Here is an 18,280-nt window from a genome sequence, read left to right as displayed (position 1 = left end):
TGCAGGGAACAAGGTTTTTCTAAAATTACGCAATAGCTTTCCATCAGCATATTCTCTTTCATGACAAACATACACCAATAACGAAACAGTAGAAAAAGATTTTTAACTCACCTTAACATCTGCCTGGGCATATCAGAATATAACCCTGAAGTAACTATTAACCTTCAGTTATTTAAAAAACTGGCACTATTTCCAAAAGTTCTTTTTATTTCTAAAAGCTAGAATCTAGATGAAGCATTTAGTTTTTCTTAGTTTTTCTTCACATACCACATTCGAGTGGCAGCTCATAGAAGGCAAACATAGTTATTTTTCTGTTCACTCATCTTAAGGAAAAAATATAATTCCAGAACTGTTCTATATATAGGTCTACATATAATTCCGGAACTTTTCCACAACGACTCTATCCTGCGCACACCAGACGCCCTTACTACTGCTCAGCTTTTCCTTCATGAATCTCTAGTTGATTCCTTATTTAACAGTGCATGTAACACTGCTCTTAACATTTTCTCCTTCTCTAAGCTCTAAACTCGATTTCAGAAGCACTGCCAACCTTCATTCTACTGCAAAATGCCCCTGAATATTTATGTACCCTCTCAGAGGAAGATGTGTCCATCCTTCCTTGCTAAGGCTCACCTTCCATCTACCTGGGCTCCTGATGCCAACCTCTCCTCCAGGAGCACCCTCAACAATGTATCAGTGACCAGCTCGACCATTCCCGACAGACCTCCTATATTACCAAACAGCTTCCAGGATCCATCAACTTCACCCCAAATTTCCCGGGCAGTGACCCTGTAACAACATCCTTTTTTCTCGCTGCCAGCACTCAGGCTATCCTTTCTGCTCACTTAAACAGGGGCAACCTCCATCCTCCTAATTGCTCTCTCTGCCTCTGATTTCTCCCTTCCCAATTCATCAAGTCCGATGCGCCAGCTTCATCCTCTAAAACACAGCTCTGACTTTCACTTTTCTTCTTAAAAAGCTCTAACGGCTTGATTACATATTAAATCACTTTCAAAGTTCAAAGCGTGGTATTTTAAGCCCTCCAAAAAGCTGGTTCTCATCCGTCATGTTTCTTAGTCGCACTAGGCTCTCTCCAACAAGAGGAACATAATATACAATGTTGCTATCCCTTACTGAATGCTTACTAAGCATCACTCATTCATTCTACTGTTCATTTTTATGCTATTGATTTTACTGAAGGCCTACCCTGTGTCAGATACTATTCTAGGCATTGGGAAAGCAGCAGTGAACCTAATAGGCAAAAAGCTCTGCCTTCATCATGCAGCTTACAATTCAAGAGGGGGAGCTGAGCAATAAGTAAATAAGTAAAATATTATATGGTATATCAGATGGCGGTAAGTACCATAGAGAAAAATAGGGATGGTAACGGGGGGGTGATTTTTAAAGTGTGGTTAGGGAAGGGCTTCCTGACAAGGTGACATTTGGACAAAGATCCAAAGGAAACGAGAGAAAAAGCTATGAGGATATCTGAGGGAAGACAATTCCAGGCAGAGGGAACAAAGTAGAAAGTCCCTGAATGGGGAACACTCCATGTTCAAGCAATAGCAAGGAGGCCAGTGTGACTGGAGCAAAGTGAGGAAGAGAATACTGGAGCCAAATCATGGGGTGCCATTGTAAGAACTCTGGCTTTTATTCTGAGTGAGCTGACAGCCATTGGACGGTTTTAAGCAGAGAAGGGTCACAATCTGACTTAAGTTTTAACATAACCACTCCAGTTGGTGTGTGAAGAATCTGTAGGGAGCAAAGTTAGAAACATGGAGATCAGGCAAAAAAATGATGGAAACTCAGGCCAAAGATGTAGTAGAAGAGAAGGACAGAATTTGCTGATGGATTAGACTGTAGAGTGTGAGAAAAAGAGGCGCCAATGATGACTTCAAGGCTTTTGGACTGAGAACTGGTGAGACAGAGGACCAATTTACTGAGATGGGGAAGACAGTGAGAGCACATAATTACCGGGGAGCGGGAGGAAGATCAGGAAGATCAGGAGTTCGGTTGTACACAGTAGCTTTGGGGTAGCTATTAAGTATCCAAGTAAACTTGTCAATGAAGCAGCTGGCTCGACCCCTTGGAGTTCAGTGACTGGGTCCACACTGATGATATCCGGGAATCATCAGTGCAGAGGTAGTTTTAAAAAGCATGAGACTAGATGAGATCCCCAGTAGCTAGAACTGGCCTTGGAGCGCTCCAACGTTCAGAAATTTGCAGATGAGGAAAAACAGGAAGAGAGGCCAAGAAGGAGTAGGTAAGAGGAAAGCCTGGAATAATAATATTATCATGGGGGCTGGGAATTAACCACTGACTTTAAGAACATCATCACCGGTGACCACTGCAAGAACAGTGGAATCGTGATGAGGACAAAAGCTGACTAGAGTGGGTTTGAGCAAGACTGGGATGAGAGGAAGCAGAGACAGTGAATATAGTAGACACGTCTTTCAAGCCACACACTGGACCATGTGCTTTACAGATTAAAAGATAATTCTCTTAATCCTCCCATCAACCCTGTGAAATAGGTACCACTTATTCTTCTCATGTACAGATGAGAAAACTGAGGCTCAGAGAAGTTAAATAATTTATTCAAGGACAGAATCTTTGAGTGGTAAGGCCAGGACCCTTAACCCAAGTTTGTCTAATTCCAAAGCCTAACATTGGTGACTCTGTGAAAGAGCCTCCCAGCCTCTGGGAGGAGGCCGCTGTGACCTGTTCCTATTCCCAAGGGTTCACCAGTTCTTTAACAAGGTCCGAAAGCCAGCCTGTTCTGGGAACACCAGGGCAGGCTCCTATTTTCCTTTGTGAACTTCTCAGTTCCTATAAATAACGTCATTACTGCACTGACCTGAGTTAGGGTGCACCGATCCTTTGCCGTTTTTCACATCCACCACCCATGTGGCTTCTTTACCCCCAGGGCCATCCTTCACCTTGAAGGCAAAAATACCACCGATTTTCTTCACAAACTGTTCCCCCTCCTGGAAAGAAAAAGTAACATTGGGAATTATGTTAAGTTCATTTCTCTGGCTTTTTTCTCCAATCAAATGTTTACAATAGATACATGACGTGAGCAGCTGGACCAGCAGGCAGTTCTCAAGTTCCCTTGGGATCTTTTACTCAGAAAAATCTGAAGGGCAACCAGGCAAAAACTCCTTCATCTGCCAAATCTTTTGTTTAAAAATGGCTTTTTGGATATAACTGGTGGAAGGAAAGGGGGATAGGGGGTGGCACAACAGCATATTTCACTGAAATAGCCTTCATGTATCTCAATAATTTCTGAAAGATTCACTCTGGTGTCCTTAACTGTACAAACCCCCACTCTCCCTTTTTTTTTTTAACAGGTAAATTGCTTTACATTATTTTTGGCTTCCCACAATCAGCACTTAAAGATAAGTGGTTCTGAGATCAAAATCTTTTTTGTTGTTGTTCAACCCATTTTCTGGATTATTATAAAGAATTATACAATAATATACCATCTACCACTTACTTTTGGATCTTGAAGAACGCAGCTGGAAAAATAACCTCAGATACATATCTCTGTAGGGGGTTTCCATTCCCCCTCTGCTCCCCTCCATCCCCACTCTGCTTCACCTTTCCTTACTGAAATACCGACTGAAACAATGACTGGCACCAGACATTGTTCTAAGCACCAAGACTATAGAGTAGGAGTTACAGGGGCAAGTGATAATACACTGTGATGACTGTGACAATATATGAGGTAAAGAAAAGCACAGGGGACTAAAGGAGCACAGAGGAGAAGCTAAGCCAGCTGGCAGGGTGAAGGAATGACAACCACCTCACACACCTTGTAAAAAAAAAATATAGCAAAACCACATAATTTTATGCAATTCTTCTTCTTTACAGAGAAAACACATTGTAATGTGGAAAAATTCAAATATCGATAAGCAAAAAAAGAAAATACAAATAATTCATAATTTCATCACTCAGAGAAAATATTTTAGAATAAATGCCCTTTCTCTCTCTCTGCATATACATTTTTAAAATGGCATTATATTGTATATACTGCTTTGTAATTCACTTTCCTGTTTAATATAATTATTCTCATTACTGTGTCCCTAAATATTCTTCTACATAATTTTAAATGACCACATATAGTCTTTCACTGTAGAAGTATTTAACCAATACTCTGTTACTTGATATTTAGATTAGTTCTAACTTCTGGCTCTTATAACTGCTGTGAGTAACATTTGTATATCTAAATATTTTTATATAGCCTCATTTATTTAAGGTTAAATTCCTAGAATTAAAACTCTGCTAATTAAGAACACTGAATCTAGAATCAGCATAGGTTTGAATTCCTGCTCTGCCACATACTTATATAACACTGGGCAAGTTATTAAACCTTTCTGAATCTCAGTTTTCTTATCTGTGAAATGGGGATAATAACAGTAGCGTTATATAACTCAGAGTTGTACGAGATTTAAATTATGTAAATGCCCATAAAGCACAGAGTAACTGCTCAATAAATGTTAGCATTTTCCCCCCCTCTATGATCTGTCTGCTATTCCTGTACCACTGTTATGGCTTTATAATGTACTTTACTCTTTAGTATAGTAAATCCCCATCATAATTCCTCTCTTCCAAATATTCTTGGCTAGTTTTGGATTTGTTTGAATGGTTTTTTTCCCCCTCCAGATATATACTATAATCATTTAATTAGTTCTCCCCAAAACACTGTTGCATTTGGATGGGGTTACCTAAAATATATGTATCTGTTTGGTAAAGAAGCAGTATTTTTACAATATTAAGTCCTCCCCTCCATAAATATAGTATATCTTCAAGTTTCCTTTGATGCCCCATGGCAATGTTTTGTCATTTTTTTTCTCACATTGGCTTTTATATATTTCTTAGTTTATTGTTAGGTATTTTTATATTACTCTTATTAATAATATATTCTTCAATATGTTTTATGACTGGATTACTGCAAATATATAGAAAATATATTAATCTTTATTTATTTTGGAACTGGCTATCTTTTGAGTTCTCTTATCATTTCTAATAGTTTTTATTTCCCACCTTCTTTATTTCAGCCTTACATCGCTATAATAATTTATATTCATGATTCTTCCATTTGGTATCATAATATTCATTACTTCAATAAAGATTTAAGTGTTTACTATGTTCGGGCACTATGATAAGTGCCTGAGTACTCAAAAAATTATTATCCCTGAGGAATTTACATAGCTGACATCAGATACTAACCTCTGTTTCTATGTATGCAGAGAGCCTAGTCAAAGTTACTTTTGTTGTGTTTTGTTTTATAAGTTTTATTAAGATATCATTTACATACTATAAAATTTACCCTTTTAAAGTATACAATTCAGTGGTATTTCAGTATATTCAGAGTTGTGCAACCAACACCACTCTCTAATTTTAGAATGTTCTCACCACCCAGAAAAGAAACCTATGCTTATTAGGATCACCCCTCCACTCTTATTCTCCCCTCCTGCTAGCCCCTGGCAACCACTAATCTACTTTTTGTCTCTGTGGATTAGTTTATTTTGGACATTCCATATAAATGGACTCATACAATATATGATCTATTGTGACTGGCTTCTTTCACTTAGCGTAATATTTCTATGGTTCATTCAGGTTGAAGCACGTATCAGTAATTCATTCCTTGTTATGGCCAAGTAATATTCTATTGTATGGATATAGCACATTTTGTGTAGCCATTCATCAGTTGATGGTTGTTTCTTCTTTTTAACTACTATGAACAATACTGCTGTGAATATTTGTGTGCAAGTTTTTACATGGACATAGGCTCTAATTTCTCTTGGGTATGTATTTAGAAGTGAAGCTGCAGTCCTAAGGAGGTGTTTAACTTTTGAGAAACACTGTTTTTTAAAGTGGATACACCATACTACAATCCTGCCAGCAATGAAGGAAGGTTCCAATTTCTCCACATCCTCACTTTCGTTTGTCTTTTTTATTTTAGTCATCCTAGTGGTGTGTCAATATTTTTCTTATACATAGATAACATACCTGAACCTATTTAGAATCAACCACAGGTCTCAGGACTCCAAATAAGCTATTCTAAAAATATTTAGTCTAGGCCTACTTATCTCGACCGTCATGGAGGCAATTCTTACACGTCGGTGTCCTGAAATCAATTACCAATATTTTATAGCTATGTCAAGAAATCAAAATGACTGTCAGATTTAACTGAAAGGGAAATTCTCTTATTTTGGCTCTCCTTAAAAGATTTCACTCAAATTATTTTAAGTTAACTTAAGGAAAAATTACTAACAACAATAAAAATCAATGGAGGGAGATAAAGTTTTCAAGTGCTTTTATATACATATTTTTCTTTAATCTTCATAAAACTCTTTAAGTAGTTAGATAGGTATTAATATTAGCTCATTGAGCGGAAAAAACAATTGAGGCTCATAAAGATTAAGAATCCTTCAGACTATTCTCTATCCTGCTGCCAAGTAATCCATCTAACATGACCCATCTAACCTTTACATAATCCACTTAACACTTTCAGGTTTGGATTTCTTAAATGGCTTCCCACAGTCTACAGGATTAAGTCTGTCTTTACATACCGTATTTCCCCAAAAATAAGACCTAACCGGAAAATAAGCCCTACCATGATTTTTCAGGATGCTCGTTATATAAGCCCTACCCCAAAAATAAGCCCCAGTTAAGATCGTCAGCCAGATGGATGCATTTAGTACGTCCACTGCAACACATGATAGACATACTGAATTTAAAATATTAATATATAATTAATATAAATCAACATTGACATTAATACTTAAAATAAATAATATAAATTATAATTAAGTATTTGTAAATACCCAAGCAGGCGCCTTTGGACGAGAGGTAAACGCCTATGTAAACGGATGAACTCGAGACTTATTGTTGAATGACCAATCGGAGTACAGACACAACGCACGAATAACATACACACTTGATAACGAACAGACATGGTTGTGTCTAATATGAATCTTCATAATTCAACACGCCGTGTGTTGTAACGGACGTACTAAATGCACTCGTGTGAAATAAACATTTTCTGAATTTTAGTGCTTGCAATTTTTTGTTGCTTTTGTGTGGACCATCATTCTTAACTGTCATCATTTTTGTTGCCACTCCTGTCTCGTAAGTCTTCAATTAACACTTGATTTAATGGTAGATTTAAAGGGAATAGTATTTTGATCCCCAGACAAGATGAGTGCAAAAAGAAAGCTATTCCGTCGAGTACAAGAAAGGAATCGTGGAGGAATCCTGGGGCAAGAATCTTAAGGCTTTCTGCAAAGAGAAGTGGGATCTCTGAATGGTCCGAAAATGGCAAGCAGAGTATAACTTCAGCCAACAGGTGGACGAGGGACTGCTAAGAAGTGCAAATGTGGATCAGGTCGGTAACCATTATTTCCTGAGCTGGAAAACATCATCTGTGAATGGATTGCTGACAGGAGAGCAAAGGCTTTGGTTGTGCGCAGGGCTGATATTCAAGCATTTGCCCTTGCAATGGCACCACAGTTAGAAATATCCCCAGAAGAATTCAAAGCATCACAACACTGGCTGGATAGATTCCTTCAGCAATATGAACTGTCTCTAAGATTGACAACACTGTGAAAGCTGGAAGATATTGAAGTTATTAAATGTGCACTTGCATTCAAGTCCTTTGTTGCTGGCATCAACTTTTCTGAATACCAACTCTCCAACATGATTGCTATGGATGAAACTGCAGTGTTTATGGGCCAAGGATCTCAAATGACAATTGATCAGAGGGATGCCTCGTCAATCTACATTCCTTCCACTGGCTATGAAACTGCACGTGTTACCTGTATTTTGGCAATTCGTCTGGATGGAAAGAAAGCCCCACCTCTAATCATCACTAAGGGCAAGAAAGATAAGGTTGAACGTGTTTCAGGCATTTATGTTCTTGAAACCAAAAAAGTCTGGTGCACACAAGCAGTTATAAGGAAGAGGGTCGATTTAATGCTGCCACTTGTTTTGCAAGGTGGCCAAAGAGGTCTGCTCGTCTGGGATTCAGCCAGCACTCACTGCGCTAAAGACATGAGGAACTTCCTTGCAGAGAGAAGAACAGATCAAATAATGATTCCTGTAGGAATTATTGTCTATCTCCAGACTCTTGATATTGCAATAAATAAGCCATTTAAGGACGATTTGCGCATGGAAATCAATGACTACATTGAAAACAGAATGGAGAGAAATCGTGGAAACTTTGTGAAGCCTAGCCTGCAAGAGGTCGTGACTTGGGTGAAGAATTCATGGGATGAAATCACTGACAGCTGTGTTGCCAATGCACTGCGAGCAGGCTACTTGGGCAAGAAGTGCTCATTTAAGGAGAGCTCCATTGCTGGACATGAAAGATTGGGGCCAATGGTTCTACAGGAAATGGAATCGCAAGAAATTCAAGCCAGAATTTGGGGTTTGGAGAGTTATGACGATGCTCCAGAAGAAGATGACATGACTGTATTTGAATAAATGTAGATTGTTGTACATGAAAAAATAAGGCATCCCCTGAAATAAACCCTAATGTGTCTTTTGGAGCAAAAATTAATATAAGACCTGGTGTTATTTTCAGGGAAATACAGTACTATCCACGATTCGTCATAATCTGAAGGATATTTATCTGTTATCTTCAGATACTGTTTAATCCTCCTCAGGCTTTATGTGCTAACAATACTGCTCATTTTGAATTCTAGGAACATATGTGCCTCATGGCCCTTGCTCATGCCCTGTTCTGGTCACTCACCTCCTCCTATTCCCTATTCCCATGCCAACATCATCAATTCAAATCTCAGCTCCCACGCTAACTCTTCTTTCTGGGAAGTGTCTTTTTTGTTTCTACTGGATACTTTGATGGCCCTTTGCACATGCACCCAGGTTTCTTGTTAAAGCAGTTTTTTCCCCCACTGGGAAAATTTTTTCATGTCTCTCTTCACACTAAACTCTATGTCTCCTCACAGGCAGGGACATATGGCTAGTAAGTAGTACAACTAGAACTCAATCCCATGTTGGTTTAACTCCAAATTCAATGCTCTTTCCATTTGACCTCACCATACTGCAAAGGAGGATACATCAGTACTTCCGAACCTTAGCCTTTGAAAGCAGTTTGTCACCGTAAGTGAATTAAAAGAAAATTCAAAGCCTTCTCCACATTCTTTGAAATCTATTATCCCTCAAGGTTCTATGGAGATAATCTAGAAGAGTGGATTGATAATGCTGGTGTGTTGGGTCACTCAAGAGCCAGGCTTCCTTTGGGGCCAGCAGCCCCCGAAGGACTACTTCCAGGTGCATTTATGCCATCTGCTTGCACAATGCCTCAGGAATAGAGCTTTGACAGACACCAACAAGTCGGAGCAGGAAAACACCAGCAAACAAGCAAACACTTAGAAATTCTAGCTGCATACTTGGAGAGAAATTCCTCCCACTTCCTTAAAACAAATGTAGATTAATTTTGCACTTGGTATTATTTTGGAGAACCAACTTACCCTCATAAAATCACATCCTTTGGTCAATAAAACATTTTCAATTGAAGAGAGAGGGAGAGAGTTAAAAGGGGAAAGAAAATACACATTTGTTGCGAAACTGGAGATCATTAATACTAAGAAAGTTCTAAGTGCCTCCTTGCTTGAAGAAAAGGACTTCTTTTTGAGTAGGTAAAAGGTCGAGGAGTAGGTCCTGTCTTAAACATAATAGGAACAAAAAATTAAGAGAATTCAAAGAAGGGCAATGAGGTATTGCTAACAAAGACAAAAGTGGAAATAAAATCTCTTGCCAAGCTAAGACAGAAAATTCATGAATTGACAAAAGATTCCAAGACTTTCACTTTCTAGTCCTACAAACATTTAGAAAACTGACAATCGTGGGAAGGAGAAAAGAAACAAGGGGACAAGGTCCATGCAAGTGAGGTTACGGAAGGAGAACAGAATTAAAATAGGCGCAAGAGGCATACATTTGCAAAGCTAAATTAAGACTGTGAAATAAAAACAGCACTGCTTTGTTAATCTCAATAATGAAGTATTCAATGATTGACATCTAGCCATAGCAGATATTCTAATTATTTCTAATTGATTTTTTTTTTTTTTGACAGAATAAAATTGAAAAAATTGAGCAACCTGGCAGAAGTAACTATGCTATGGGGTTATTCTGTAGGCAAATATTAGTGACATGAAAAAAAAAATTTTCAAGCTGAGCTCTTAAGAGTCCAATTTCATTTCAGTGGATGCCGTACTGAAAGAAATTTTTAAAAACGAGATTTTTTTCCTACTACATTGGCAAAGTTTTTTTTTTTTAAACCAGCCAACATAGCACTGGAACAAGTATGAAGAAAAAATAGTCACTCTCATGAATTATTATTAAATTTATAAATCAATACCGTTTTGGGGTAGATAATTTGGCAACATGTATCAAAATGCAAAACACACATATCCAACTACCCCACAATTTCCCCCTTTAATTAAGTATGCTAAGATAATCATAGCATTAAGTACTTAAAAATGAGTGCAAAAGGAAATTTATTAAACTATTGTTTTACTTGTAAAATTTAAATACAACCTGATGCTTATCACAGGAGACTAGTTAATAGATTATGGTACATACATTCTAACGTGTGCTATGTGGTCATTAAAACTGATGGTAAGAACTTATCTTTATGGGCATAGAATGGACTGTCAAGAGGAAAAAGTAGGTTATAAAACAAAAGGTATTTTCACACAGGTGTATTTCTACAAGATGGTGGCAGGACAGGTCTGTAACAGCTGCACCAGTGCCTGCCGGCCAAGAATTGTCAGTCCTGGCCTTTTCTAAATCAGAAAAGTTATTGATCATTATAAAAATCCTAGAAATGCAGGGTCCTTTGTCAAGACACATTGGTGACATTAGCTGTTTTCCCACCCACAATGCCATCAACTTAGATATCAAGAAGTCTTTGTGCTACAATAAGGGAGTTACGAGATATGCACAATGTTTGCCGTTCACACTGTGGCTCTAACACAAGTGAAATACATACGATACAGCTCAATCGTTCTGAATCCTTTTCTTTATTTCAGCCAACTTTGATCAGCTTAACAGATATGCAACTGGAATTGTGTGGCTGTGGCAGTAACTGTGCCTTGTTGGTCTCAAAATTAAAACCAATAACAAAATCCCAAGATGCCTTTAGGTTTGAAACAATTAAGTAAATATCTCATTTTGCCTGATGAGATTAGCTCTTTTTTTGGAGAATGAGTTACTGTTAGATTACCTTAGTATGATTATTATCAATCAATAACTAATTATTATAGATAAAAACAGATCTGTACATATAGAGCAATTTTAAAAACTCAATATGTATTGTATGATCCTAGTAACGTAAAACTGTACATTCATATACACAAAGAGATGTCTGAGAGAATGTCAACCATTGTTAACATTTTAGTGAATTCTAACACTTCAGAATGTTTTTAATTTTTCTGTTTTATATGTTTCTGTATAGTGTGAACTTTTAAAACATTAGCATCATTTTTATAAGAAAAAAACAAATTAAAAACTACTTTTTAAAAAATCAAGCACAAAAGATTTCTTTTTAAGAGGAGTTTTGATATTAGGTAGCTTTCAAAGCTCCCTTTAAGTATTCTTTTGAATGGTTCTAAGTAGAATCTTTTTAATTCAAAATAAAAATTATACCAAAATAAATTAGAATCCCTTTACATATGAACTCTATCCATAATTATTATCTCCCTGACAAAGAGAGGATGGAAAAAAGTGTGACAAGGGTTAGCCTTTCCTCTGAAGTTAAGATCTCAATAGAAGTTTACTACAGTTCTTCATACAACTCAGATCTGGAGACTTACACATCTCTAAAATGCACTCTTACCAGAATTACAAAGGAACCATAATAAACTCGCAGAAATCTAAAATACACTAAGTATTTGACAATACGGTATAAATTTTCAACTCATACCACTTCATGGCAACACCTGAAATCTGTATGTACTTCCTCTAGCCTCATGGTCCAGTGGTAGTATTTTATATAAATCTTACTTACCTCTTCAAGTTTCTTCTCAATCTCCTTAAAGACCAGACTTGCCTTAAACCCATCAGCTGCAGAGCTGGTTGGAGCAGCCTCAATCTGGTAAGTTCTAAAAGAATTGGGAAATAAAAGAATTGGGAAAATGAATCAATTTCAATCCATGGAGTCATACAGATACTAGGTTTTTCAACATTTACACAGTAGTAATTTTCAAAAACCCTAAAACCAGAGGTGTTGTGACTCTTACCCAAAGGAAATTGTTATTAAGCCTTTATTTTATGAAAGTCTGTTTTATAAAACAAGATTTACTTCCCATTTTTTCAACAAATATGAGCGCTCACTAGGTGCTAGGCACTGTCCTTGAAAATACAGTAAACCAAAGAACCTACCCTCATGAAGTTTATATGCTAGTGGGGGAGAGAGACAATGGAACAAGCAAAAAAATAAAGAATATACTTATTATGAAGAAAATAAGGCAGGTTAAGGGGATATAGAGAAAGTGTATTTTTGTGTGTTGGGTGTTCTATTTTAGGTAGCCTAGTCAGATACGCCTCTCTGAGGAGGTGATATTTAAATTGTGTCAATGAGCCAGCAACGTAAAGATCTACGAAGGGAAGCCAGTTCTACAAAGAACTTGAGGTAGAAAATAGCTTGGCAGTTAAAGGAACTAAAAGAATGCCAATATGGCTGGAGCAGAGCAGGCAGACGGATCCAAGAGCACAGAAATATGCAGGCCCAGGTAACGGGGATTTATAAGTCATGGTTAGGTGTTTGGGTTTTATTAGGTTGGTGCAAAAGTAATTGCAGTTTAAAAGGTTAAAAATAATTGCAAATACCACAATTGCTTTTGCACCAATCTAACAAGTACGATGAGAAGAACTGCAGGGTGTAAGTTGGAGAGTAGCATGACCCAATTTACGTGTAATAAATCTGGCTGCCAGCTGGAAAAGGGACCGTAAGGGTACAAGTGGGGAGGCAGAGAGACCAGTTAAGAGACTGCTGAAGTAGTCCAGGCAAAAGATGATGATTGGAACAGGGTTATAAGGAAGTGGGGAATAAGCAGAGGTTGGATTTGAGATTTATTTTTTACCTGTGATACAAGATATGAATTTAACAACCATTTACCCATTGGTTGTTGATACGTAAGGAACCACTATAGATAAATGGCCTATGTGGCAGAAGCAACACAGTCTTTATAGCCACAAAGGCCTGGGCTGGAATCCTAGGCGCTTCCTCCACTTATTAGCTATGTGATTGTGAGCCAGTTACTTCCTCTCTGTGTACCTGTGGTAAAGAGGTAGGGAAGAAGGTGGAGCGTGCCGAAGACTGCAGAATTAAATGGAATTCTGTGTGTAAAGCACCTAGTAGCAGAGCCGCTAGCCCACGGTAAAAATGATGGACATGAATGTATGGGCTCCAGAATGTCCAGTGTTAGATACAGACAGAAACCCGAGGGGTCTGAGGAGGATGAGGGCATCTTAGGATGTTAGGTCATTCCTCTGACACACCACAAGCGTGCTGTTGGTGGTGGGATTTGAAGGAGTCGAGAAAGTAGTAGCTGCCCAGTAAGCACTTCTTTCTTTCTCTACCCCCTCCTCCTTCTGTCTCTTTTTCCTCTTTCTCCACCCACTGCACCCATTCTCCTTTCCTTCTTTCTGCTGTTTCATAAATATTTAATGAGTGCTTGCTACATGCCAAGCATTGTTCACGGTACTAGGAGTGTAACAGTCAACAAGTCAGACCAATCCCTGTCCTCACTGAGTTTACATTCTTCCAATGGCGGAGAAAAGGAAGTCAACAGACAAAACAATTACAAATATTAGGAAGCAAACAAACAGAGGCACCTACGTTAGGTAGGGCAATCAAGGAATGACATCTTTGAGCAGCTGAATTTAAGCTAAGACCCAATTAAAAGAAGAAAAGAAGTTAGCCATTCAGAGAGGACACTGCCAAGTCCCTGAGACAGAAAAGAGCGTGGTATGTTAAAAGACAGTAAAACATGACTAGTGTCATTAGAGCACAGTAAGTGGGGGGAGAGTGACATGAAATGAAACTGGAGAAGCAGGCAGGGACCAGATCACGCATGCCACAGGAGGAAATCTGGGAAGCTACCGAAATGATTAAACAGGGAAGTGAAATAGTTTGATTTGTGGTATTCTGACAACAGTATGCTGAATGAATTGAGGAGGGAGAGGGGTGCAAGAAGAGAGGTGGGGAGATAGTCAGGGGGCTGCTGGAGTCGTCCAGGTAAGACGTTAGGTGGCCTGACTACAGTGGAGGCAGTCTGCCAGTGGAGGTGGAGAGAAGGCAGCGGATTCAAAATCCATTTTGGAGACAGAATCCGTAAGTCTTCCTGCTGGGAATGAGGGAGATCTACGACAGAGGGGAAAGGGCAAGGCTGATTCAGGTGTTCTGCTTGGATAACAGAGAACGGTAGTGTCATTTGATAAGAATGTGTAAGAGCACAGGAGATCAAGTTCCATTTTAGGCACAGTAAGTGTGAGATATTTGTGATACAAGAAGGCAGTTGGAAATGAGAGTCTAGAGCTCAGAGGAGAGGTCCAGGCTGGAGATACAATGGAGATCATCAGCAGCATAATGACAGTATTGAAATCCATGGGCACTGAGAAGCTCACCTTGGGAGAATTATAGAGAAAAACGAGAGCACAGGACAACACCCTATGGAACTCCATTATTTAGAGATCTGGGAGAGAAGGGGAAGCAGCGGCCAGTGATGCAAGAGGAAAACCAGTAGAGCATGGTGTCACACAAGCTGAGAGGGGAGGAAGAATCTGGAGGGAGGAGTAAACTACGTCAAATGCTGCCAAAGGTCAAGTACCTCCTGGCTTTGGCAACATGGAGAGTACAGGTGACTTTGACAAAAGCAACTTTAAGGAAGTGGTGAGAGGTAGATTATAGTGAATTAAAAAGTGAATAAGAGAGGGAATGAGGCAGTGTGGCTCTTTTGAGACATTACTTTTAGGGAAAGAGTGAAATGGAGTGGTCTCTGGAGGGGAGTGTAGTGCCAAGAAAAGTGTGTTTTTATTTTAAGATTAACATACTCAGCATGTTCGCCTGACGATGGCAGTGAACCAGGGAAAGGAGATACAAGAAGAGAAGTCCTGAGAATGTGACAGGGGATGAGATCTAGTGGCCTGTGACAGAAAGAGGAGGAGACTCAAGGAAAGGAAGAGGATCCAATGGGTACAATTCTAGATAGGCTTATAGGTCTTGGGATGGAAAATGAGGGAGCTTGGGTCTAATGGCTTCCAACATTTCACCAACATATAAGGCAAAGTAATCTGCTGAGAATGAGAGTAAAAGGGTGGGTATGGGAAGTCTAAGAAGTTGAAAAGTGAGCCTACCAGAGAAATCATATTAATATCATGAATGTGGATATTCATGAATGTGTCTATTAGGTTGGAACCTACGCTCCAACCATGCTGAAATACATGCCGTTCTGAGCATGGAAGCTTCTTCATGCTTCTGTGCCTTTGCCAGTGCTGCTCCCTGTGTCTGGAATACCTCTTAGCAAATTCCATTTTAATCTCCAAGACCCAGGCCAGGAATTCCTTTATTGTGAAACCCTATAAATGTCAGCTTCTCAAGAGCAGATGCCACATCTTGCTTAAAAAAATAATCTTTGTATCCTCCATTCTTGGCACATAATAGGTATTTAGTAAATCGTGACTAAATGGAATGAAAATTACATTGAATTCTCCCTCACCTAAATCTTAATTTTGTCCTGTTCCATTTAGAGCAGAATTACCTAATACATAATCCTCTCTGTCAAAAGTTTGAATAAGCAACCAAAAATCAAGTGGCCACAATTAGTCCTCCACAAGCCAATTAATTTCATTTATGGTCCAACTCTTTAGCTTTTAATGATCTTTCCTTTCTCCAAGCTTGCCACTTCCTAATTGTACATAATAAAATATTAACCGATACTAGTAGAACTTTTCAGTGTACAAAATATCTTGATAATTTGTGGGGCAGAGTCCTGACAACAAGTTCCCACAGGTCACAGATATCTCTTTATCTTGCTAGTTTTGAAAAGCACTTCAAGCTAATGATGAACCAACTTTTTACTCATACTAGAAAAAAAAAGTTAATATGTAAAACATTTATCAATATTTTCTGAAAATCCCACATACCTTACAATTTATTTGATATGTGCCCTGCTCTAGGGGAACTGAATATAAATCAGGCAAATTCAGAAAAGGATGTTCCTCATGATTTCATTATATAAAGTTCTTTTAGTAGAAACTATATTCTGATTTTTTTTTTTTACCTTGGTTTATATACAAGTTTCCTGAAATAAACCTAGGACATAAAATATTGAGAGGGACTTTGAAGATTAATTATTTGGTGCATGAATTCCCTCTATGCTTCCTGAAAACTTTCATTCTAAGGCCTAGAATACAGGTACTGCTACACAAGGTCACAGATCTCAAGTACAGAGTGGCCAACACAACAGGAACTTTGAACTCAGATAGATGAAGGTCAGAATCTTGATTTCTGCCATTTAAAACTCTCTTTAGGTAAGTTGTTGTAACTCTGATCATGAATGTCCTCATCTGTAAACAAGGTGTAAGACCTACCATTTGGGGCTTTATGAGGATTGAACAAAGTACATATGAAGCACCAAGCAAGGTCCTGATACACACTAGGCCCTCAAAAAGTGGCTCTTAAAAGAACCATTACAACTCAATGATAAAAAGACAAACAACCCAATTTTAAAATGGCCAAAAGATCTGAATAGATTATTTCTCCAAAGATATACAAATGGCCAGTAAGCAAATAAAAAGATGCTCAATATCACTAGCCATTACAGGAATGCAAATCAAAACCACAGTGAGATACGACTTCATACCCACTAGGAGCTAAAATAAAAAAAAGCAGACAATAAAAAGTATTAGTGAAGATGTGGACAAATTAGAATCCTCATAACAGAATATTATTCATCTATAAAAAGGAATAAAGTACAGGCATACTACGTTTCACTGCACTTTGGTCTACTGTGCTTCAGAAATTGCATTTTTTACAAATTGAAGGGTTGTGGCAAACTTGTATTGAGCAAATCTGCTGGTGCCATTTTTCCAACAGCATTTGTTCACTTCGTGTCTCTATGTCACATTTTGGTAATTCTCACAATATTTCAAACTTTTTCATTATTATTATATTTATTATGGTGATCTGTGATCAGTGATCTTTGGTGTTACTATTGTAATTGTTTTGGGGCACCATGAACTGTGCCCGTGTAAGATGGTGAACTTAATTGATAAATGTGTGTGTTCTGACTGTTCCACTAACCAGCCACTCCCCCATCTCTCTCCCTTTCCTCTGGCCTCCCTATTCTGAGACACAATATTGAAATTTGGCCAATTAATAACCCTACAATGGACTCCAAGTGTTCAAGTGAAAGGCAGAGTCACATGTCTCTCACTTATATCAAAAGCTAGAAACGATTAAGCTTAATGAGGAAGGCATGTCAAAAGCCAAGACAGGCGGAAAGAAAGGCCTCTTGTGCCAGTCAAGTTGTGAAAGCAAAGGAAAAGTTCTAGAAGGAAATTAAAAGTGCTACTCCAGTGAACACACAAATGATAAGAAAGTGAAACAGCCTGACTGCTGATATGAAGAGACGTAATGGTTTTGATAGAAGATCAAACCCGCCGTAACATTTCCTTCAGCCAAAGCCTAATCCAGGGCAAGGCCCCAACTCTCTTCAATTCTATGAAGGCTGAGAGACAAGAGGAAGCTGCAGAAGAAAAGCTGGAAGTTAGCAGAGGTTGGTTCATGAGGTTTAAGGAAAGAAGTTATCTCCACAACATGAAAGTACAAGGTGAAGCATCAAGTGCTGATGGGGAAGGTGAAGCAAGTTGTCCAGATCCAGCTAAAATAATTAATTAAACAGCAGATTTTCAATGGAGATGAAACAGCCTTATATTTATAAGAAGAGGCCATCTAGGATTTGCACAGCTAGAGAGAAGTCAAGGCCTGGCTTGAAAGCTTCAAAGGAAAAGCTGACTCTCTTGTTAGGGGTTAATGCAGCTGGTGATTTTTAAGTTAAAGCCAATGCTCATTTACCATTCCGAAGATCCTAGGGCCCTTAAGAATTACACTAAATCTTCTCTGCCTGTGCTTTATAAATGGAACAACAAAGGCCTGGATGACAGCAAATCTATTTATAACATGGTTTACTATTTTAAGCCCACTGTTGAGACCTACTGCTCAGAAAAAAAATTCCTTTCAAAACATTAC

General features: G+C 38.4%; 1 protein-coding gene across 2 annotated transcripts in view; it reads right to left on the bottom strand.

Moving 5' to 3' along the window:
- The window catches only part of SCP2 (sterol carrier protein 2), a 111,533-nt gene that overhangs the window by 9,181 nt on the left and 84,072 nt on the right, over positions 1–18,280 (bottom strand). For both annotated transcript variants that reach the window (XM_019742794.3, XM_088791148.1), the window contains exons 13-14: positions 12,035–12,128; positions 2,855–2,984 (exon numbers count right to left, since the gene is read on the bottom strand). In XM_019742794.3, coding sequence (XP_019598353.1) covers positions 2,855–2,984; positions 12,035–12,128 — 224 coding nt within the window. The remainder of the gene's footprint in view (positions 1–2,854; positions 2,985–12,034; positions 12,129–18,280) is intronic.

This window comes from Rhinolophus sinicus, chromosome 14 (genome assembly GCF_057876585.1).
Source record: "Rhinolophus sinicus isolate RSI-liver-muscle chromosome 14, RSI-T2T, whole genome shotgun sequence".
Taxonomy (NCBI): Eukaryota; Metazoa; Chordata; class Mammalia; order Chiroptera; family Rhinolophidae; genus Rhinolophus; species Rhinolophus sinicus.
The sequence above is the reverse complement of the archived record's forward strand: the minus strand, read 5'-3'. Positions and strand labels throughout refer to the sequence as shown.